Here is a 24,509-nt window from a genome sequence, read left to right on the forward strand (position 1 = left end):
AAAAAAAAAAAAAAAAAAAAAAAAGTGTGGCTCAGAGCCAGACAAGTACTGCAGTATTTTGGGTTACCTATGGAAGCCCACATCACAAAACTAAAATCCCTACCTTCCTTCACTGTGACATCTATTTTCTTTCATCCTCCCACCAAAAGGACAAACAACAGCAGAAATAGAACAACTACCACCACCACAACAAAAACTAGTTAAAATCTCTTTTCCTTCCATATCCCTTCTCAAGATCTTCCAGCTGGCCCAACCCACTTCTCTGCCTTTGAAGGCACAGACACAGACCACTGCTTCCTGGTTATGTCAACATTTTTCATCTCTGTAGCACATGAAATTTTTTTCCTATGGAAAAATTGTGCACAGACAAGGAATTTTAAAAGATGTAAGAGTTTCCCAAGGGTGTCTTAATCTAAGCAACTTTTATCTTCAGAAACCTTCAGACATTAAAAAAGGAGCTATCAGAAAAAGGTCAAAATGGAGATTGAAAGAAATTTAAGCAATCAGACTGGAGGATAGAATTCCATGAGTAAACCAGGCACAGTGCCTCAGGCCAGTCCCTCCCCTACTTGGGAGGTTGAGGCAGCAAAATTACAAGCTGGCGGCCAGCCTGAGTAATTAAGGAGATCCTGTCTCAAAATAAAAAAAAAGTTGGAGATGTGACTTAGTGATGGAGTATTTGCCTAATATGCCCAAGGCCCTAGGTTCCATTCCCAGTACCAGAAAATACAATTCCGTGAGGTAAATTCAAAGTATGGGAGTCTCTCACTCCCACTATTCCCGGTGCTCATACATTTGCTTTAATCACCAGGGAAGGTACAAAATACACGGTTTCTGTAATATTTCAGTATACATTGTTTTCCATCCTTTAATGTTTTTGGCTTTGTAGAACATGAGATCATAAACAGGCTACAGACATGAAAGAATCAGCAATTTGCAGCTCCATTTATAAAGGAGGGAAAGTAAATCCTTCCAATTGTATTTGTTTGCCAGGAAAAATGTTGTCTCTCTAGATCTGAAAAATGGCTAATTTCTTTTTTTAGCTCAGCTGACAGGAAGGTACAAACTAGATTCTATTGCAACTTAACATCTAACCCTGATATATTCAATTCCTTGTTCTTTTTGAAGCAAAGACCCCTATGTGGGTCTCAGCAGGATTTATCCTAGGATTTAGGCTCATCTGGAGGACTAGAAGGGGCAAACTGGAAAGTCTACAGCTCCTTAGGCACGTTTTAAGAAGGAACAGAGTGTAAAAACTGGTTCAAAGATGATGGATGTATCAACAAAAGAGAAGATGCTGGACCAGTAGGTAGGGGAAGGCCAGCATGGATTTCTGTGCGAACGCATATGACCTATTGCCTCCCTAGATCCTGAGACTCAAGGCCACCTGACCTCTACAATGCTTGAGTATTAAAACTTGCTGATGCAGTAAGGTTGTCAAGAAGATGCAGTGTGTTACAGAAGGATAGGGTGGGAAATCATTTCAGGTCCCAGAACTCAAGGGCTAGTTCATGTTCTTTGAAGGCTATAACAAAATGACTATGAGATCTTCAATAGTATTCTTGCTAAAAACTGTTTTTGACACTTCTCTTTTAGAAATATGACTTACATTCTTAACCACACAAACCATTGTTTTTAATAGGTTCCTGACCACACCTCAAATCTTAAAAGTTATCTAATTTTGTTGCAATGATTTTAAATGCTATTTTTTTTAATTATTATTCCTTAATCAACCAACGAGTCAAAGTTGTCAGAACATTTAAGGATTCAATCTTACTTTTATCTGGACAATTTTAATTTCATCAAATCTTATATCAGCAAGAGATTTCCTTGTCTGGCCTCTTCGGTGTCCGAATTTGCACTTATTTTTTATTACTTGTTCATCATCTTCTATGGGTCTTCGGACATATTTAAAACGATCTTTGAGGGCTCGTTTCCATAAAAACTGCATAAAATAACAAAGCAAGCCAGTTAATCCTAGGAGCTTAGAATAATTCCATATAAACAATAAAATATTCGCCTGTGATTCTTGGGCTTGAAATTATTTTCATATCATAGTAACAGAAGTGATGTACCTATTCTTTGATTTATCCTTACAATAGTCTTGTGACATTGCAATACAAATTATAATCCTTAAATTATAGCTAAGGAAATAGAATCAGAGAAAAAACTATTTTCTTAGGAACAAATGGGGATGTCATTGAGATAACATTAGACAGTGTTTGGCTTTTGGATCTTGCCATTCCTGGATTTATGGCTCAAGTTCCAATAAGAGTATTTTCTGCCCTTCAGAAAGCACTGTGGCCTGTGTTGGGAAGACCCAGGATTGAGTATTATCTCTAATACAAATGACTTTCAACAATTAAACCCCTGTAGCTTTTGTTCTTTGACTATAAAATGGAACAATAAGAGCTATTCTCAACTGTACTGGGTTTTTAAAAAATATTTTTAGTTGTAGATGGACACAATATATTTATTATTTATTTATTTAGTGCTGAGGATTGAACCCAGTGCCTCACATGTGCTAGGCAAATGCTCTACCACTGAGCTACACCCCCAGCCCCTGTACTGGGGTTTTAAGAGAATCAAATGTATAGCTACTCATTGAAGGTATTTATAAACTGCTGATCATAAAACCCTGGGACAGACTGGCCAGGAGAGCTGCAGGCTGAAGTTGGGGCTGGCTTCAGTACAGATTGGGTTCCTGGGTACATGTGCATCAGAGATGTTTATTACCTCCCACAGGCCTGTGGTCTCTGCTGTAGCTGACATATAATAGCAGAGAAATAATAGATGGCTTATATTTCTCTTAGCCCTGAAATATAAACTAGAACAAATACATTTGTTTCTCATACTTCCTACAGCTCTGAAGGGCCTCTACACCTGCTAAACCTGGCAGAAAATATTATTGCAATCAAGTGCTAGGACATTGTTGAATTGCCAACTTCTTTTTCCTAGCTTCTCCCATCTCTCCTTATTAATTGGTAAGAAGAGAAGAAGAACCAATTGAGCACAATTAATGAGTATTCAATCAATGAGTATTTACTAAGCATAGATACCTTTGGTGGACAGACTCAGTAGAAAATATTTGTGGTATAGCATAGTCATCCCTTTTCTCTACACTTTTCCAACTAGAGGACATGAAATTTCTACATTGATACAGTTCTCCTAATCACTCTGAAAATTTTTTTTTAAAAGAAGTCCTGAAATTATGGGCCTGTTGTGACACATGAGGCAAACCACAGCATCAAAGCAGATCTTTGTTCAGTATTTTAAATCCAAAATATAATCATTAGAAAACATTTGGACAAACACAGAATGTAGACCATCTGACACAACAAGTGGACTACATTTGACCAAAAAGTAAATGTCAGTAAAGACAAAAATGGTTAGAAAGACTGTCCTAGGCAAAATTAAATAAGTATAATAGCCATATGCAATGCATAATCCATGATTAGGTTTTATAGCAAAAAAATCTACTTTAAAAAATATTTGTGAATAATTAGAGAAATAGCAATACAGATTACATGTGATATTACACAATTATTTTAATTTTCTTAGGTGCAAACTGCATAATGGTTATGTAGAGAATTGTTCTTATACTTTTAAGATATACACTAAGGTATTTAGAAATCACATCTGTTACTTGCTTTTAAATGCTCATCTAAAACAAACATGAGAGAAGAATCGAAAGTGTGGCAAAATGTTAATAGCTAATTAACCAAGATCAGTTTTTCTTATTTTTTTTTCCCCCAGTACTATGGATTGAGCCCAGGGATGCCATTAAATATGCTAAAATGCACAGGGCCAGATGACAACTCCCACCACAAAAATTATCCAGCACTAAGCGTTAATAGTGTGAAGGCTGAGAAACCTTGATTTAGTTGAAGGGTATATGGTATCACCACAGCATTCTAATTATGTGCAGATATGAAATTTTTCAAAATGAAAAGTTGAAAATAAAATTAGCCCTAAAAGTAATCAAGTGCCTACTTTCTCCCCACCCCCTCCACACAAACGTTCTTAAATTTTTTCTATACTTTGCAATGTAACACTTGGGAGAATTTGAGTAAGCACCCATCCATGTACCAGTTTCCACTTCTCTATTTCTATACTTCTAAGTGTGAAAATAGTGGCCACAACCTGCTAAGCAATTTTCCTTGTCTCTTTCTCAGTTAACCATCTTTAGTTAATGCCACTGGGAACAGATGTGGGTAAAATGCACTTCAGAGCAAAGTAAGCACTGTTTATTACTCTGTGCATGTCTCACTTTGATAACCATAAAAGTAAAGGTCAAAATGTAATTGGAGAGATATAGATTTGCTTATATATGTGCAAAGATTCTCTGGAAGGAATCTTTAATAACATTGGTTCCTTCTGGATAGGATAGCTAAGTGGCTGGAAAACCAGGGTAGGGACTATTCTATCTTTTTGAAACTTTTGAATTTTGAACTAGGTAAATGTATAATTTATTCAAATAGAAAATTTCAATTATTTTAAAAATTCAACCATAGTCATCTCTTGGTATCCACAGAGGATTGGTTCAGTAGCCCATGGCAGACACCAAAATCTACAGGTAATCAAGTCTCATATAAAATGGCATAGTATTTGCATATAACCTACGCACATCCTCCACTACTTTAAATCATCTCTGCATTACTTGTAATACCTGTTCCACTGTAAATGCCATGTAAACAATTGTTTTATTGTATTGTTCAGGGAATGATGACAAGAGAAAAAGTTTGTACCTGTTTGGTACAGATACAACCATCATAAGCCTAATTACAAAGCACAGTATTCAAGGTTTGTTGAATCTGAGGAGGTGAAATCTGTGAACGTGGAGGTCTGACTGTATTTCTATACACAGTAGCACTGATATCGATACTAATTCAAGATATAGTTCCTGTATTTTGAATGTCAAAGGAATGCTGAGATTTGATTTTGTCAACCATATTGCAATGACTACAATGTTAAGACCCCAGGGTTTTGATGCATTATTTTTTTTTATTTTAGAGAAACTTTTGGTAACTTTATAGTGTGTTTTATAGGTAGCAGCATATTTTAGAAAAGATGGCATCCTAGAAGCAAGGATTCCTGAATTCTAGTCTTGGCTTTACAATTTTACAGTTTCTAGATGGGTGCTAAAATATGTTTAAGGCCTTTTATCATTCCAGAAAATCTATGATTTTATTCATTTATAATGAAACACATTCTGAAAATATGAAATGAAAGGAAGGAAGAAAGGGATGGAGGGAGGAGAGGAAGGAAGGGGGATAGAGAGAGAAAGAAAAGAAAACATTCAAGTAAGCAAGCAAAGGCCTTAAATGATGTTGGCATGTATCTTTTTTGTTCAATTTGAAACTAATTGCTTAAACCCTATGTCTTTAAGAAAGCACAACCAAAAAAGTACTTTCTGACAGCCCAGACATGGTAAGATACAGGAAGACATATATCTTACTTAGCTATGATTACCACTGTATATACACATGTCATATAGAAATACAGGGATAGTAGTAGGTTTTTATGTACACAGAACTGTATTTCCCTATAATTGTTTATTAAATCATATACTGCTAGTGCATATCATAAGCACTCAACCTTTTATTATAATCTAAATATTTTTAAATGTATAGTCCACTAGTACTAAGTATTTTTATACTGTTGTACAACAAAGATCCCAGTCTTTCAAATTCAAGAATCAGGCAGATACAGAAAGTTGGGTTTGTACTGAGCAGCTGTTCTCAACCCTGGATATACATTAGAATAATTTGGGGGACTTTAAAAATTACTCATGTCAGGGCCACATCCTCAGAGCCATTAAACCAAAAAAATCTCTGGGTCTCCTGAGGTGCAGTCAGAGTTTAGAACTGCTGCCCAGATATCTTGGGGTGTCAAGACACTAGAGTTTTGATAGGGCAGGTGAGATAGGCAAGCAAGGCCTCCAAGCAGACAACTTCCCCACTGGCTCTAATCAGAGGGCAAGAGACAATTGGTTGATGACAGCCACGACACAACGACACATGTCATCTCCTCTCCTTCCTAGAGGGTCACATAGGAGCTCCCAGACTGCTTTACGAGAGGGACAGAAAGATGATGATGGGCAGACAAAGGAACAGAGATGAGGCAGAGACAGAGAAGTTATCACAGGGAGGTGACAGAGGAGAGGAGGAAGAGAATACAAGAAAGAAAGAAATAGGGACAGTCAGAAAGAGAGAGAACCAAAGGGGAAAGAATACCAGAATCTAAGTGGACAATACAGGCTATTATCTTAAGATGGACTCAGATGAACAGGTTGGTGGTGCCATGTCATTACTTACAAAGCCACAGCCATCCTCGTCCAGGAAGGGGTGGGCCTGCAGCAGGGCGTTGACCACATCATTGTATTGCTGTGTGGTGGGATACCTGTTCATAACAGGGATAAATAGCTTTCATTTCTAGCAGTCCATATTCAAGAGGAGTCTAAATTGCACTGACTCCTCTTCAAATCTTTCTATAGAACAAAATAGACATTCAACTGTTGGCATGTTAGACTTAGATCCCGTATGTCACTCAAAATCTGAAGAGACCTCATTGCAAGTGAGTTCTACACTACTCCAAGGCAGACCCTCCCCCAAACCAGCAAGTTTTCCCTGTTATCACTTACAGTGAGCCTTCCAGATACTTAGTCATGTCGGCCTGGAGAAACTCAATGATCCTTATCCTCATGCTGTGATCTGGACATTTCTGCTCTGCTAACATGCATTTGACATCATAGGGAAACTCTGGCAAAATGTAGGATTTGGACCACTGTAATGCTTTATTCCTTGCTAGAACATGTTTCATATTTCTTCTGTGAAATGAAAACACAAGAAATGAAATTCTAATCCAAACATATATGCTATTTATTAGTTCTCTACACCCTGAGAACTAATGCTTTAAACAAACTTCCTGAGGCCTAAATATATGAAGTCATAAATTCATCATACATCCATTCATCTACCCACAAATTTTGGAAGTCTGTCTTTTCTTTGCCTTTACACACACATAAGTACTTGTAGTTCTGGAAAAATGTGTCATAATAATATAGATTTTAGAGAAAAGCCTAAAGTTGGAAAGAATGTTAACCCATATATTTTGAAGGGGTAACAGGTAAAGCATAGCTCAAAACTGAACAAGATATCTAGCAGAAAGAAAAGAAGTTGCAATTCAGTAAAGTAAATGAAACCCACAATAAATTAGTCTTCACACCCGATTAAGAAAATTCTAATTTATTCCATCATCATTTATAGTGAAATACAAGGTCCACTTAATTTAGTTGGTCTTTGGCCATCTTAATAAGATGAACTTAGTTTTTTAGTTAAAAAATAAGTGTATCAGAGATATTCTGATTCCATTCACATGACAGCTCTACAAAACAGGACAGAAAATTATAACTACAGAAAGCAGATCAGTGGTTGCCTGAGGCTAAGGATGGCCCAAATGGATTGTGACAATGGTGGCGTGGCCACCTAAATTGATGGAAATTAACTGTCTGTACCCTTTAAATGGGTGAATTTTATGTTATGGAAATTAAACATCGATTAGGCTGTTTATAAAATCAAATATCAGAACCACTTTAAAACCTTATAGTGAGTGGGTGATCGTTGAGTGGGTATAAAGAAGAATCTAAAGTAAAATTTCTAAGCAGCAGTTAATCAAAAGCACTAGAACACTGTCAACCTATTCCATTAATAAGATTGATTGGGATGGAAGGGACGGGCATAGTCGCATGCCAAGTTGAAGACAACAGAGAAATTTCTTAAATTAGCCTAAGTAGGTTACTTTTCTAATGATGATGGAGTTCTTAGAAGTTCAAACAAAATCCAGATAAGCTTTGAAAAGTCAGGCTTCTTTGAGCATTTTAGGTCACCCTTTGTAAGAACACAGGAGTTATAATGGACTATGGGGAATGAAGCAAGCAGGACAAAACACTTTCATCTGTTTTCATGGTAAGTTCCTTTGGCCTTCTCCTGGTTGGCAGTTACTATATCAGTGGTGAAAAAAAAAATCATAAGAGAAGCACATAAGTAATTTAATACTGGATTTATAACAACAACAGATAATTCTCAGACATAAATCTCTGCTTCAGTCCAAATGATTTGCCAGTGTATTTCTCTCATTTCATTTGTTCATTCAACCAATGTGCATCAGGAGTCTACTATGTGGCAGCTACTCTCCTACAGGCCATTTTCAACTACACATTTATTATTTTTTTCCTTATTTTTTTCTTCTATGGCCAAATTATCTCTCCCTTATCTGTGAGACCAAGGGTTATAAAATAAAGGCAATTTTTTGTTGGCTGTGTTTCATGTCTTCCCTGGAGTTTAAAAAAGGTGATTTAACTAGGCAGATGTTGAACTTGGTTTAGTATGTTTCAGTGTCTATATCCTTTTCCCCAGTGGATTTCAACCAGCTAAGCTAGTTGCAAGCTTATTTTAGGCTTTGAGGTTACTTTCACTCACTTCACACCACATAATAGGTATCTTTGATATTCTGATATTATAAAATAGAGCTTGGTACAATTTTTATCTGTTATATATATTTTTTTCTATAAGTCTTTTCAACATTATGATAGGGACTATAACACATGGGATTATTTCTACCAAACACCTAGAATGTAGCTAGAAACACAGGATCTATTAAAAACAGATACTTTCATTATGCTCCAGATGAGTTACTAGACACAGAGGCATTGAATTTTCCTTTTCTTTACATTAAAACAATATAGCAATATTCTGAAAGTGGCTATAGTCCAAACTATGTCAACTAATATAAGTCAAAATGAGAATTACACAATAAAGGTGACTCATCAAACTAATAATACATTCTGATTTGGAAGCAGATAAACTGTAGGTGTAATCATTTTCATCTATAAAATTTAATTTGCACTGGAATTTTTAAAAAATCCTTTATTGTGTTGTTAAAATTATTCATAATATCCTTAAAAAGTTAGAGTTGGGCAGAGTACCAACAGAAGTCACTCTAAAATAAGAGCAAGGGCAGAAAGAACTCTCAAATTCAGAGGACATTAATATTTCTGCTCCCACCTCAAAGCCAGGGTCTTTGGAAAAAATCACCACCACAAAACCACAGATCTCTAATTCAGTGAATTTCAATATTGGGTGCACAATAAAGTCAACTGGAAAGCTTTGAAAACATGTTAATTCCTAGGACTGACCCCAGTCTAAATGAATCAGTCTACTACTTACTAAACACTCAGTTTATATGAGTAATAAAAGTTTATAGCCTAAATAAAATAAAACTTAGAGTTAAGCTGACAATTTGATAATTGGCAGCATCATTATCACATTTAAAACATTTTATTGACTATTGACAAATGTTTATGTATTTATGGGGTCAAAGTGAAGCTCTAAGATATATCTATACGTAATATGCAACTATTGAATCAAGCTAATATATTTGTCACCTCAGATTCTTATCATTATTTCTCCTTTCTAACTGAATGAAGCATTATACCCTTTGATCATGCCTCAATGTTTAAAAAGAATGATGGGGGTTTTCATGAAAAAGTTCAATGTTGACTCTCCAACTTTGTCTTACTATAAAAAGAGTAAACAATCATTTGATTTTTCTGCTCCAAAAGAGCAAACAGTATGATCCAGTGGGGGTTCTCAAAGGATAAGGAACATGGTCCTGTTAAGAAACAGGTCCAGTTGAGTGCCAACTCACTCAGGAAAAATCTGAATGCACAGAAGAACACAAGTTGAGTGTTGGCAGGGAGCAGAAGAGACTCAGATGCTACTTGAGAGAAGAGCTATATTTTTACATTGTGCATGCAACATTGCTTAATAAAGTGATATGTAATGATTTTTGCTGCAGGAATGAATGAGGTAAGCTGGAAGTCATAGGTTACCCAGCAGGCTCTATTTTCTCTGGCAGTTCTGGACATTTCAGTGGTTTCTTAACTGCATTCACTATCCCAGTAATCCAACTCCCTATTTCAACCCTAAATATGTCCCTCATATCAGCCCCATCCTGCTCTGACTTTAGCTCTTATCTCAGTCTCTTCGCAATCACTTTAATGAGATTGCATCCTCAAAAGTCAATAATGATTTCCTAGTTTACAAATATAGGGACTTTGACTGTGGCCCTTTTCAAGACCTTTCTTACGGGGCTTAGCCCTGTTGACCATTTCCTCATAACCCTCTCTTTCTCACAACTCTTTTTTTCTGCCTTGGCACTATTTTACTTTCCTGTTTCTCTTCCTATCTTTCTGACAACTTGTTTATTTGATAATTTATTCCTCCTTCACATTCTCCGGGAGTTTACAGGTGATTTTGTCCTTGTTCCTTAATCCTCTGTATTAAACTATGCTTTCTCCCTCAGAGAAGTCACCCAGTGCCACAGCATCAGCTCTGACTCTTCTTCATTGGTGGATTATAAATCTGTCCCCAATATTCTTCTTTCCATGCTCCACTCCAAATCTCTAACAACTTGTAGCTTGTTCATCTCATATGTAACATATCCAAAATAATCCATCATCTTTTTTTGCTTTGAGCAAGATTCTCCTTTGTCATGAACTAAATTGTGTCCTCCTCCTTTCCAAATTCTATACTGCAGCTGTAATCCTTGATGTGACTGTATTTTTAGACAGACCTTCATGGAAAAAGGGTTAAATGAAGTCATGAAGGTTAAATTATGGTTAATATCTTTATAAGAAGAGACACCAGAAAACTTTTTCTCTCAATTCCATGTGAGGACACAGAGGGAAGGTGGCTGTCTGCAAGCCAGGAAGAGGATCCTTACCCCAAACTGAATTGGTCAGCATCTTAACCTCAGACTTTCAGCCTTCAGAACTCTGACACATAAATTCCTATTCTTAAGTCACCCAGTCTATGGTATTGTGCTATGGCAGCCTGAGCTGACCTACACTACACTTCAATTTCCTTGGTTTTATTTATTTTTTAACTGATAGCAACTCAGCCTTAATATCTTGACTTTTTTCTTGTCTTTGTTTCTCACACCTAGATGTCATGAAAAATTCTGTACATTTTATCTCTTATATTTGTGTACTTCTTACTAGGGTTCATGCTACACTAAGGCAAACATTCATCTTACAATTTCAACAGTCTACTAGGCGAGCTCTGTTTCTGGAGTGGTCTACAAAGCTCACAGTGGACCAACTATTTCACACATATTAACAATAAATATTGACAAATTAAAAAAACTGAAAACATTGAAGACTGAAAAGATGTAAGATCCTAAAGACAATCCTACACTTCAAAGAGGAAGATACTGACTGTTTCCCCTATTAAAGCTTTGAGCCTGAAAGCAGACCTCACGCAAATCTGCTAAAACTCTAATAGAAAACTTGGAGTTTTTATGAGTGACTACACTAGTGACAGCATTCAGGACAATCAACTTGTGGAAAAGTGGAGGAGAATCAGAGAATTGCAGAAAAGAAAGAGCTAATGAAGTTAACCTCAAAATTTTGCATATAAATTGTTCAGTCTTAGGATGATCCTGAACCACACATGTACATATCCCAAACAAAGATAAAAGAATTAAACAGATTTAACTGACATCTCAGAGAATTTTTTTTTAAAGTCCAATCAATTTTACTGTTTGTTAAAACAAACAATGTTCTTTGGGTGAATAGGACTTATTCAAACATGTGCACATTGCAATACTCACAATATCCAGTACACAATCTAAAATTAAGTAACACACTAAAATACAAAAACAAACAAAAAATTGTGACCCATTCTCTAGAGTAAAGATGAGCAATAGTGTGTGATGTTGAGATGATCCAGATGTTGGCAAGAATTTCAAAGTAACTAATTTAACAATGTTCTGTGATTCGAAGAAAAACATGCTAGAATGATTGAAATGGTAGGAAATTTTAGCAGAGAGACAGAAGTTATTTAAAAAAAAATAGAGTAGAATGGAGCATAAAGAAGAAACGGTCAATGAATTTGAAGAAACATCAGTAGAAATAATCTAATTTGTAAAATAAAGAGAAATGAAAATAAAAAATTAAAGAAATGGTCCATTTTTCCAATTCCAATTTCATAAAATTTATTCCCCTACATAGACATAAACTTTTCCTCTCTGAAATGTTATCCAATTTTATACAAACATCGATCTCATCATGTTAGTCAGTGGAAGGGCCAGGCATAACTGACCAATGACTTCCCAGGCCAGCCACTCGAGACATAGTCCAGGGTCCCAGTAAAATAAACCTGTCCTACTTGATATTGTAACTATTCTGGAGAGAAAGAAGCATCTTGAGTTCAGGGTGCAGGACTCCTGGTCGGACTGAGTAACCAAGGTAAGTTATGTCAACTCGGAGCTGCCAACTGTGAGATCTGAACTGGCTAAAAAATCTGACAACACTTTTCAGAAGTAATATTTCTCTGTAACCTGCCAGCCTCTATAGAGAGTTTCCTTCTCCACCTGGGTAGCTTTGTGATGATGGTAAAATGGATTCCAAGGGATGCCCAGGAGGCATATCCATAGATAAGTGTCTCTAAAGAGAAGGCAAACACAAAGTACAAAGAACATAAGGAGCTGAAAAAGAAGCATCATTGATGTAAATTTGACTATTTGGGGCCTTTCACATTTGCCCTGATCATATGAAACATTTTGCCCTGATTTGAAGAACACCTGGACTATCACTTAAACTTGTCTTCTGAAGAAGTTTACTCCAAAGGACAACCCACTAGTTGTCTGTCTTACTCCTATGACTGGAGTCTATAAAGACAGCTGAGCTGTCTCTGGACTCCTCATGTATGAGCCATATGCAGCCCAAATATTGAAGAATCCAGCATTTCTACAGACTATTCCTTATTCTGCTAATGAATTTCAAATACTACTTGAGGTACTGAAAGAGTACTGGGAACCAATGTGGAAATATAACTTCAAATTTTAAAGTCCAATAATTTAAAGATCAAGTGTATGAGAGAGATATAAATTCACATTCACTACCTGACCATACCAGATGTCTGCCTTTTGTAATTCTTCATATGCAAAATGCATGATATTCTTCCAATTATCATATGCATGATAATCTAGTTTCCTGACAACATATTCCATATGCTAAGTGACATTGATTCAGACAGACACTGTGTAGTGAACATGGCAGGTAGATCATCTGCAACCCAGTTTACTATATAAATCACTGTGACCAATAGCATCTTTAGTAACTCGTCTCCCTGAGAGTTGAGTTATTGCTTCCTATTTATGAGAGCAATTCTGAGCCAGGCCCATCCTTTATTTATCATCCCTTTGGGTTTCTGGGACTTTCCAGGAAGAGAAAAATAACTATGATTTGTTGCATGTTTAGATGTAAAAATTCACATTTGAAAGGAAAAGCCTGAATCTGTTCTTTGCATTAAACTCCATTTGGAACTATTGAGTGCTTGTAGTTATTTTATCCCCATGAAAGTAGATGATATTGCTTTGGGGAGAAAGTATACTCTTAAACCTCCAAACTAGAAAGCTTCAGTGTTTTTTTTTTTTTTTTTTTTTATGAATTAGAGAATCTTAAGAGTCTCAAACTTCTCCTTCTTTAAAAAATTTTTTTCAACCAAGTTGCAGTTTCCTGCCCATTTGAAACTGTTGCTTCCAATTTACTTGATTCCAAAATCCAAGGAAATTTTTTCATTCATTTTTTTTTTAGTCAGTTCCACAAATAAAATAAGGGATAGAATTTTCAGATTCCATGAGAAAAAGTAAAATTCCATAGCTTCTATTTCTAACGTCTTAAATTCGATTCCTCATATTTAATAATTATAATAATCCAAAATACAGTAAATTTTGTATGATGTCATATCATCAACTACCACACAAGGTGAAGTCTCCGGTGCAGTCAAGGTACAAGCCTTGCTAAACCTCCAGAATGTTCTATACATGTGTCATTAGTGGATTCTCTCACATCAAATACCCTGTTTTCCTCATTCTTCCAGATTTATCTGGAGCTCTTTGGGGTGAATTCTCCTCTGCATTCTCTTGGCCCTCAGGTGAACTTCTTGTCCAGATGTCAGACATGGCCTGTCTGACATGGGCCTGGTCCGACATGGGCCCTGTGGGCACTCAGCTCTATCTTGGCTCCCCATCTGCTTTGATTTCCTTATGTCCTTGTTGAGTAGCAGTTTGCGACAAAAAATATAGAAAGGACTAGAGATATTTGAGAGAGAGAGATAAAATACTAAATATACAATTCCATGTCAGCCAGTTCTATAAACTTGTGGTTATATACATAAAATAGAATCTTTCATTTAAAATAAATTATTTGTTTTTGGTACTAGGGATTGAAGCCAGGGTTGCTTTACCAGTGAGCCACCTCCCCAGTCCTTTTTATTTTTTATTTTGAGTTAGGATCACACTACTGAAGCTGAGACTAAAGCTGAGGCTCAAACTTGCAATTCTCCTGCCTCAGTCTCCTGAGTCACTGGGATAACAGTCATGCACAACCACCCTGGTAAATTGATAACTTTCAAAGAAGAAAGTTGTTTTATTTTTCCTATTAAAACAACCCACTCATGACAAGGGATCCACTTACAGGCAAGACACCAAGCCAACATGCCAATGAAAAGAAGTGCCAGATCACTAAACAAGGCCTTAAGTTTTCACATCGGGAATACCACCAGGAGTCGCACTCCCCCACTGGAAGAGGGAGAAAATAGTGGCAAACATCATGCTTTCCAGGGGCTGGACTGAAAGATGATGTTCCACAAGCCACTCTATTTGGACATCCCATTTTGTGTTCTTCTCTCTACATCCAAGGCTGCAGACTTTATATACTGAGAACAGCATAGATTGAGGACTCAATTGTATATTGTCAACTCTGATACTAAATGGCATTCCATCTCAGAAACATTAAAAGGCTTACATATTTTGGAAACAGAGAAGAAGAGGAGGAAGCAAAGAGAGACTTTGACATTTGCTTAAGAAACTTGCTATTATCTTGTTCCAGGACAGAAAAGGATATTATGATACATATCTTCAAAATAGGAAACACATTTTACCAAACTACAAGTTAAGCAGAAACGTAGCTTCTGTGTTAATTATGCCAGTTACCTGGGAGTTACCTGCTCCCCTTGTCCTTGGCAAGAGTTTCTACTTCTCTGAAAATAAAGTGAACAAGAAGTTTGGAAAGCCCAATCGAGACACATATCAATGAACAGGGCAATGCCATCTCTGAAAACACTGAATGGTGTCACTTCAAGACAAGTGTGGACTATGAAGGAAATGCAGTTTTGTTGGTGCAATGATGGTGCACACCACTGATTCAGAAAACGTTCACCCTGCACTTTCAGAATGTTCATGTTTGCTTTTAAGCTATATTTTTTAGCCAAGGCTTTCAAATCTGCCAATCAGTCTATGAGACTGCCAGAGGAATTTAGCTTTTGAAATGCATCTGGGAGCCCATAATTAAGCACAAAGAAAGGAAAGAGAGCTGAGCAGTGCAGGTTATTATGTACCAGCTATTATACAGCCACATTCAGGCAACTCCTTCCTTACCCTCAGTGTTCTTGTCTTTTAACATTAAATCTAAGGACTTAGGAGCCTTCAGGGTTCTGAGTAATCAGAAAAGAAACAATATATAAATAAATATTTTACATCCACCTATTCCCCAGTTCCTCTTCGTATTTGGCAGAAACACAAAGTTCCAGAAACTTGGCCTTTGTCTTCAAAGTTTACACTTTACCAAGCCAGTTACACAATCAGGTCTCACAGAACTATCATGTCTGAGTCCCTCTTTTTCTTTTATTCTTTCTCATTCATACACAAGAATAAGCAACCAGACATGATCTATTCCTTATTTCAAGATGGCTTAGTACTACTATTTTATAGTTCAGCAGTATCAAGATGTTGGTTTTTGGTTCAGCTTAAGTAGATCTAGGGCAACTTCTTTTTAATCCACTTACCCACTACTAGGCTTTGGGATCCCGACCCAACAGAGAACAGCAAATGTCTTCAGAGAATCTTTATGCGGATGGGTTGGGGGTACAAAAACCACTATTTGAATCTTCCCAGAGTGCTGATTTTATATGCCTCATGTGGAGAAATCTTCAGTGATCTGGTCTGCCGCAGCCCTGTGATGTCTAGCTATGCTTTGCCAGTCCTTCTCTCATGTCGCTTCATAAAAATCAAAATCTCCCATCTGTGAGCTTATTTAATCTGTTGTGTGGCTGTGACCAAAATACCTAACAAGAACAACTTAGAGAAGGAAAGTGGACTTGGGTCTCATGGTCTCAGAGACCTCAGTCTGTAGATAGCAGAGACCATTGCTCTGGGCCCAAGGTGAGACAGGACATCATGGCTGAATCTGGGATTCTGCATCTAAATGGGACAATTTTTTCTCAACTGTGTGGTCTCTGATGCCCTTCTCAGTGGTAACTGGGTTTCTTTGTTTAGGTTCTTAAAGCCTCTCTCTCCTTCCATTCTACATACTGGCTCAGAGGAAGTGTTTCTGTTTCATCTTCTATGGCAGCTATCCACCGATGTCCCAGGCCTTCTGGGGAGACTGGAGCATCTCCTCCTCTTGCCTGGAGCCTGAATCCTGGCAGGATTTCCAGACACTGCTGTCTGTGCTGACAGAACTTCCTGGTGCAATCCCTGGGACCACTTTGTACAATTGAGAGCAGAATTTTTGAGTCTCATTGAACCCTATGCTTGGTAACCAGCCAGAAAATTAAAATGATAGCTAAGATTTATGTGTTCATACTACGCCCCAGGCCTTAAAATTTTTTAATACATTAACTTGTTATTCTATTTATTTTACAGATGGGAAAAGTAAGTCCCCCCGAGGCTAGAGAACTTGCTCAGCATCATTCATTTGGTAAATAGCAGAGCTAGGGTTTAAAACTAAACTCTTAATTACCTGCTTATCCTGTTTCTCCAAATTTACCAACCTGGCTATAACCAGGATGCCATCCTGGTTCAGTACCTGCACTTACCTCTTACCTGCCCCATCTGCCTTATATAGCTGTGACTAAGGCAATAGGTCTGAAGATATCATGTCTCACCCCTTGTTCTCTTACAAGGCTCCTTCATTCTCTATTATGGTCACATATCTTTGACTCAGGAGAAGATCACAAAAAATGCTTAATACATCTGATTCTTCATGTAATAAACATCTGTTGATCACCTACTCTGTGTCATGTCAGGCCCTACAGAAGTGAGTAAGAGTGGTCCCTGACACCCCCACCTCCTGGAACTCTCGGCTAATAGAGGACATAGACGTGTAGGAATTGAGAAGACTAATCTTACACATCTAATTGAAACTTGTACTATGAGACCTATAACTAGCCTGCCTCCCCCTCCTAAAGCTACCTTTTCTTATATACTGGGATAGGAGACACACACACAACCCTGTTATCCCCTGTCTGAGCTACCTGTGTGAGTGACTAAAAATAATGCACTGAATGTGTTGAAGACCCATTGACATTGCTTCACTTACTGAGCATAGGCTGAAGAAGGGTAATCTCCTTCTACACCATTTCATAGCAGTAGTCAGACCAAAGGGGGAAAAAATATCCTCATCATTAAAAGAATTTTTAAATATGCATGAAACCATGACTAATTTATAGCTCTGCCCCAAAGCACAAGCAAAACATCTGCACACATATACTTCAAGTTCAAATGAAGTGCCTTTAAAGTAACATGTAGGAAACTGCTACCTGTTTATCTGATTTCATGCACTATTAGCTACTAAAGAAGAAGCGAGCAGTTTCTAATAGGGCAGATTTAAAAAGAAGAAGAAGAAGAAAAGAAAAAAGAATCTCAGTGCAGAGAAAGCTCTTCTTGAAGGACTACCAACACATGATGAGATTGGGACCCACAATCCTTACATCCAGAAAGAGTATTTAGGTAATTCAGTAAAGAGCACAGGATCACCCATCACCAAAGAAAGCTGCATTGTGCCACAGCATGCTAGCATTTCTTTCCAGTTCATCCATGGGGACATACATACCTCATTTTTTTCACTATTGCTAGACTCTTCAAGAGCCAAAGTCAGGTGACTTTCCAGTCTCCAGAGTCTTATTTTTTGTTTTGTTTGCAAATTGGATGGAAAACATATGTTCCTTGCAAGGAACATAGGGGAAAATATCTCAAGAATGGTAACTGCCACTGTGTGTGGTGTGGTGACAGCTGCCAGATGCTTTGATAGTTATTTCAACTGGACTTCAATTGAAATGGGGGAGTCTAGAGCTGATCCCAATGCCAGCATTTACTCTACCACCCCTTGCTACCTCCTGAAAGCAGTTTGCTTTGTGGAAGCCCTATGGCCAAACACCTTCAGCTTTCTAGCCTGATGTAAGTAAATGATTTATTAACCCCTTAAATTCAACTCTGTTAAAAAATTAGCATATGTATTATGGATTATATCAAAAGGTCTATATAGTAATGGATGCTATTTAAGTATTTTTCCTGTCACATGAAATTATATTCAGTCTTTCTTTGGCTCACATATCCTTAGTTCAATTTTAAACAACTGATTGAGCTTCTAGTCCAGAAGCTGAGATAAATACTAGTTTATAACAGCAAAAGGAAATGGTCTTAGTCTTTATGGTGCTTGTGTCTAAGGAGGGAATACAGACTTAAAAGTAATCAATTTCAATATCTACTTTTACAAGCAAAGCAAAAGATACATAGAGAGTACTACATACAGAAGGGCTCCTTGAATGGTCTGGAACATCACTGGAGGCTTGCTGGAGAGGGATTTCGAGCAGTCTTAAAGGATAAGCGGGTCTTAGGTGAGGAACACAGCCTCATACAAAAGTCGTTCAAGAAGCCCTTAATCAATAGCTGATGAGTAAATAGTGCCTTAAGCAGAGGACCAGTAGGAAAGCATCAAGTTTAGCTCTCATTATTTTAGCTCACAAGCCAGATGGTGTCCTGAATGAGGCAGTGCATCAGAAGGGACAGAATCTTCCATTCCAGCCCAATCAGCAGGCCTAGAAAGAAGGCAGAACCTGAGGGGAAATATTTAAAACAGCCATCTCTATCCTGCCCTTATCTACCTCCTCTGTCACAGAGATTCACACTGGGCCTGTTTCTTTTCCCCAGATTCTAGAATGAAGCAGCATTGGAAAGTCAGGTCTATTGACAGGAAGGACTTGAGCCCTTAGCTGATTTCAGGAAGAGTTTTCTTTGGAGTTGGCGGTAGCAAGTCAGCTGTTCCAGCCAATCTGAGGGGAGCAGAGCAAAGGGTAAAGCCATCCGCATAGGAAGAAGCAAAGGAAGGAGGCAGGTGGGAAACAACAGAGAGATGCTCCAACCATGCATGCTCTAAGGCAGGGAGATAAGCTCGCTTTTAAAACAACTGAGGCTATTGTGTAGAGAAATGGGCTATTGGGAGGTCAGAGGCACAAGTCCAAGGCTTAGGAGGGATGCTGTGATGAGAGAAAAAGGCCTGGGGGTCTCAGTTATGATTTCCAAACTTTCCCATTTCTCTCAGTTTCTAAGACAATCCTGTTCTTTTGCTCCCCCTCATTGATTATGAAGAATGAGAAATATGATGAAACACAGGCCATTCTTTGTTCAGTTTTGTGGAAAAAAAATGGAAATAATAATCCTTTTCATAGCACGGTTAAAAGGAACAGGAATTCTGGAAGGAGAAAAGACCTGCATGTACAGAAGGTCGCATCCTGAACTCCCCAATGGCAGCAGGTAGGGAGAGAAAAGATGCCCCAGGAAAAGTAGGAATACTCAAGCAGGCTGGGGAAATGGCTGTACACCAGGGCCTTTGATGTGCTTCTACTCTGCTTGAAACTCAGCAGGTATCATCTATTTTCATGCTTATGATAGTACCCTGAGAAAGGATCGTTATCATCCCTGTTTTTCAGATCTGAAACAGTGGTACCAGAGTAGGTCCCACTAGGATTAATCATCCTGTCTCCATTCACACTTCAATAGTGGCAGAAAAGACTGGCTGCATTTAGCAGTTTCATGTAAGAAAGGAGTAGAAGAAAACTCATGGCTGGAGCCACAACAAAGCAGAGTTCTAAGAATCAACAAGCCCCTGTGGGCAGAAAGGAGTGACTGCTCTGTGAAACAGTTTGAACCGTCAACCACATCAGGTGATCTCTCCATTCCCCAGCTCTGCAGCCCCTGGGCACTCCATCTGCCCAGTATGAACTGGTTGCTCACCAGGCCCACCACCTAGTAATCATCTTGAACTTTATCATCATCCTTTAGGATTCTCTAAACTCTCAGACTTCCATTAAAGATGGTGGGTTTTTTAAAAATATATTTCCAATAAAGAAATTATTTAAAAAATTTCTGCCTCCAAGCCATCACTTTTGGTTTATATTCTGTTTGGAGATAAATCCACTAGCCATGCATTTGTGCCTTTCATTTGGATTTAATTTTCTTACTTTGAAAAGAGAAATTCATCTCTGGATTTTTAACCCAATGGGAATCAGGAACCAATAAATAGCCTTCTCTGGACTTCCTGATATATTTCATGAAACAATAGACATCTTCCTTTCTGCCATTCCAGTTTGATATATTTTTCTGCTCCTTTCTTTGCATCTTCTCTTTCAAGGAAACCAATTGTATTACACTATGGGTACACAGTGGCACCACAGTTCTCTGAAGGAATGAGGCCTCCCTAGCAATATGATTCTCAAAAATTCAGCGAACAATAGCATATTTTTATTTTACACTACCCACTTTTTAAAAGAACAGCATTTCAAGGCTCTGGGGACTCAATGAGATGATAGAATAAAGGGTGCATGAAAACTTTAAAAGAGCACCATTTTGCTTGGCTGTTGCCTGACTGTCCCCTCTGTGCAAGCCAGCAGTCACTCCTTTCAATGACAGCGCCCCTGAAGAGAAGTGTTGGCTAGTTAGTGACAAGAGATGATATCTGTCATGCATGATAGATGCATGCACTGCCTGGTGACCATGAAAGGCTCAGGAAGCTCCTCTTACCCATGATCACTCTGACGACTTTATCTGAGCACTATATTCCTACCTGTGGTTCTCTAGGTCTAGAACTTTCCTTTGTTTCAATGGAACCAATACACTGAAATATTATACCATATAAAATACAGAGTAGGAACATAAAGGGACTGTCTCTCAATAGTCAAATTAAAGCAACAACATCAAAATTCAAAACAAAGCAAAGACTGTACCCAAGGCATATTCTGTAGAACATTATCCACAGAATAAATTCCATCATTTTGTAGCCACTGCAAATTAATTTGGACAAGTTTATGAAATCCTCTTTTATTTTTCCCTAAAATGCATACTTGAAAGAGATGTATAACATCATTTCAAAACTTCAATTTTTTAGGGCAAAACACATAAAATTTAATCTTCAAGTGGTACCAAACATCTCTATCACTTACTAAAAAGTTTCCTTCTAGGGAAACAAAGAGTTTCAAATTAGAAATGCATTTAAACACATAAAATCTCATAACAAATAAAGAAGAATATTATCATTTAGCTTTGAAATGTCTTAATTTTGGTACCTCACCTCTGTTTCAATACTCTTTGGTCAATTAGTCCATTATCAAGGTTTTCAGCTGGATGGAAAGATAGCATCTGCTCCCCATGACTGGCTGGACTGGAGGACTGTATATCCCTGGAACCAAGAAAAGAAGGAAGAACTGGTGTGAGGCTATTCAATGACAGCCCCAAACAATGATCTCACAGCAACTCTGAGGGTAGGGGGTCAACCCACAGTCAATGCTGTGATCTAAGTTCCTGTCCAAGCTCATGTGAGACTCATGACTAAAAGACTTGAAGGGAGGACGTACTGAAGATGTCTCCCTCAGTGGATTCTATATGCTAAGAAGTATACAGATACTAGTTTGTGATGGTGTTTTCACCAATCTGTTGTATTTTCTTCCTGGAATTGGGGATGGAACTGAGCTATGCCTGGAGCCCTCAATCTGTCTCTTATTTTTAAATGCTGTTAAGATAATCTTTTCATTTATGAAATGAGGGCGATAATAGTACATATGGCTAATATACTTATTTAGCAAAATAAAATGGTTATCTGTCAGATCCTTTCTCCACTCCTTGCCATTTGGGGGGAGCATTTATTACCTGTAAAATCTCATCATTCTTAGAGCCATACCCTCTCATTTTCTAAGCTATGCAACTGAAGTCCAGAAGGGAAAGCAGGTTGTTTGTGGCCACAAGCTACTCAGTAGTAGTGCCAAGATTTGTACTCAGTTTTCCTGATTTCCTGTCCAGTAATTTTTCTACCAGATTCAACAAGGCCACCATAAAGTAACTGTAAATACTCTCCTATTGATATCCTATTGTTTGCTTAGTTCTAAATAGTATGCCAAAAATCCTATCGAGATGTGGCCTGTAAATCCTTTGCAAAAATAACATACCAGGCAACCATTGGCCATTAAATGGAATCTGAAACCTGTCTCTGATCTAGAATGCCTTTATAGACTCTTCAGAAGGGGCCAAAAGCATCATTTATTTTACCCACTACATTTTACACTTGAAGAAGCTAAAACTAAAACAAGTCAAACAAATGTCCAAGTTTTATCTTCTTTTGTTAGATGAGTAGCAAATATCCTAACAGAGGTTTGAAAGCAGGTATTTTGATACCTAAATCCCGGGTTCTTTCTCATACCAAGTTTCGAATCTTTATAAGCATTTCCCATAAGGGTTTAATTAAAGGGCATATTTTCATGTTTCTCTGCTATCATTACTACTTGACAACAAACTTGTCAAGTGACGATATATTTGACAAATATATTTGACAATAAGCAAACATAACCAACAAACATTCTCTTCTCGCATGAAATTGTAATTTTACACCTGAATAATCTAACCTAAGTACAAGAGAACACAGTCCTTAAAGTGAGTTGGCTATTTACTATGTAAAGTGATGAGTGCCCCCTCCTAAATCCTTGGGCAACCAGTGTTCCCAGTATTGGCTACCCTCAAAAATAGCCTTCTTGGACAAGTTAACAAAGCACTGTTTTTGAGTAGGGAGAGGGAAGAGAGATTTGCTCTGTCCAGAAATTACAATACTCCTGACATGAGTGTGAATTGACAGGAGTTACGTACTATATAACTTTCACAACGTGCAGATGAAGAGACAGGGGTGCCAACATTTAGTAAAATCAATCCAAGTCAGTGGAAGAACCAGGAACGAAGCCCAGATTTCCTGGCAGTCCAGCCAACTCTCATTTACTAGAGAACATTATAAACTGATTTGCAGTGGAAAAAAACGGCTGCCTGTTCTCTTCTAAGCTGTGCCTAAGGCAATATCAAGATTCCAGTCAACTGAAAGGAACTTCCAGTTCAAAAGTTCTACTCATCAAAAATACCCGGAAATTACTTTGCACCGGCTTTGAACTTCACACCCTCTCTTTTGCTGGACAGGAGTAAAAGCTTGCAGTGGGAACTTCTCCAAAAGTCATATGTTCGAGAGTACACCATAACGGTGCTTAGAAATCCTTCAAATAAATCATTCGGGAGAATTTATAGTCCATGTACACCAGCCCTTCAGGACTACCTACAGCCTCTAAGTCCCAAATATTCAAAAATCCTAGAAATCAATACTTGAGCCAATTCTCGTTAATATTGCATTCCTTATCAAAGAGAAAGAGAGAGAGAGAGAATTACCCATTTAACTTCCGAAAAGATAAAAATAGAATGGATATCATCAAACATGTCAACCTTATTTTTAAATGAATGATTGGTCTGAAGCAAGTATTTCATTTCAAAAATTTTGCAAAAAGTTCTTAATAAGGAAACATCAAATCAGAATGCTTGAAAGCATCCTGGGTATAGATTTGTAAAATAAAAAAAATTAATTTGCTTAATTCTGTTGTCATTTTTTTTTCAATGCATAAATCAGTGATAAAGAAAAAAAACACCCCCAACTTTCATGCTATAGCCATTCTTGGGAAAGCATAGGATCAAAAATAAGGCCTTTTATGGGTCACCACAAATGTTTCCACATGTTTCCTGTGGGGTGCTATCATAGCTTTAATTATTCTAAGGATACTCTTAAAGAATTAGGAAACTCATTGTGGCAAGAGTGGTTAGTAAATCATATTTCTAGGACCTCTAGAGGATAGTATATATTAGTCACTATATAGGGTCCTAAAGGACACAAATGAATAAATAAATACCCAGGAGCAGACACCGATGCATTTTGCAAGCCCTGGTTTTTAACTTGTAAGTCCCAAGTTTTCAGTCTTGCAAATATTTCAACAAACCCGACACATTAAAATAGGTTGGAAATCACAATCTAGAACTTAAATTCTTTGTATATGCATTTTCAAGTGCTCTAATCATTCACTTATTGTTTTTCTCAAAAGTACAGAACTCTAAAAACATAATATTTATTTCAAAAGTTACCTTAAGTGGTATATTTGTTGCTCAATTTAAGTTTTTATAGGTGTCCCACATACGGGACAATGGGGCTTAGTGGATTAAAACCTTATTTCCAGGAATCCATTTCCACCCTTTCACTTATATTTCCACTGCTCATCGTACAGCATTTTATTTAGGAACCCCCTCCTTTTAGGACT

The 24,509-nt window shown here is 37.5% G+C and overlaps 1 protein-coding gene across 4 annotated transcripts in view; it reads right to left on the reverse strand.

Annotated features, from left to right (window-relative positions):
* Samd3 (sterile alpha motif domain containing 3) overlaps positions 1 to 24,509 on the reverse strand; it is a 50,627-nt gene that overhangs the window by 24,439 nt on the left and 1,679 nt on the right. For all 4 annotated transcript variants that reach the window (XM_048798241.1, XM_048798234.1, XM_015501160.2 and 1 more), the window contains 4 exons: positions 21,473 to 21,580; positions 6,644 to 6,829; positions 6,318 to 6,402; positions 1,778 to 1,945 (listed from right to left, as the gene is read on the reverse strand). In XM_048798241.1, the coding sequence (XP_048654198.1) occupies positions 1,778 to 1,945; positions 6,318 to 6,402; positions 6,644 to 6,829; positions 21,473 to 21,580 (547 nt within the window). The remainder of the gene's footprint in view (positions 1 to 1,777; positions 1,946 to 6,317; positions 6,403 to 6,643; positions 6,830 to 21,472; positions 21,581 to 24,509) is intronic.

The sequence above is a fragment of the Marmota marmota genome, unplaced genomic scaffold, assembly GCF_001458135.2.
Source record: "Marmota marmota marmota unplaced genomic scaffold, marMar, whole genome shotgun sequence".
In the NCBI taxonomy this organism is placed as follows: Eukaryota; Metazoa; Chordata; class Mammalia; order Rodentia; family Sciuridae; genus Marmota; species Marmota marmota.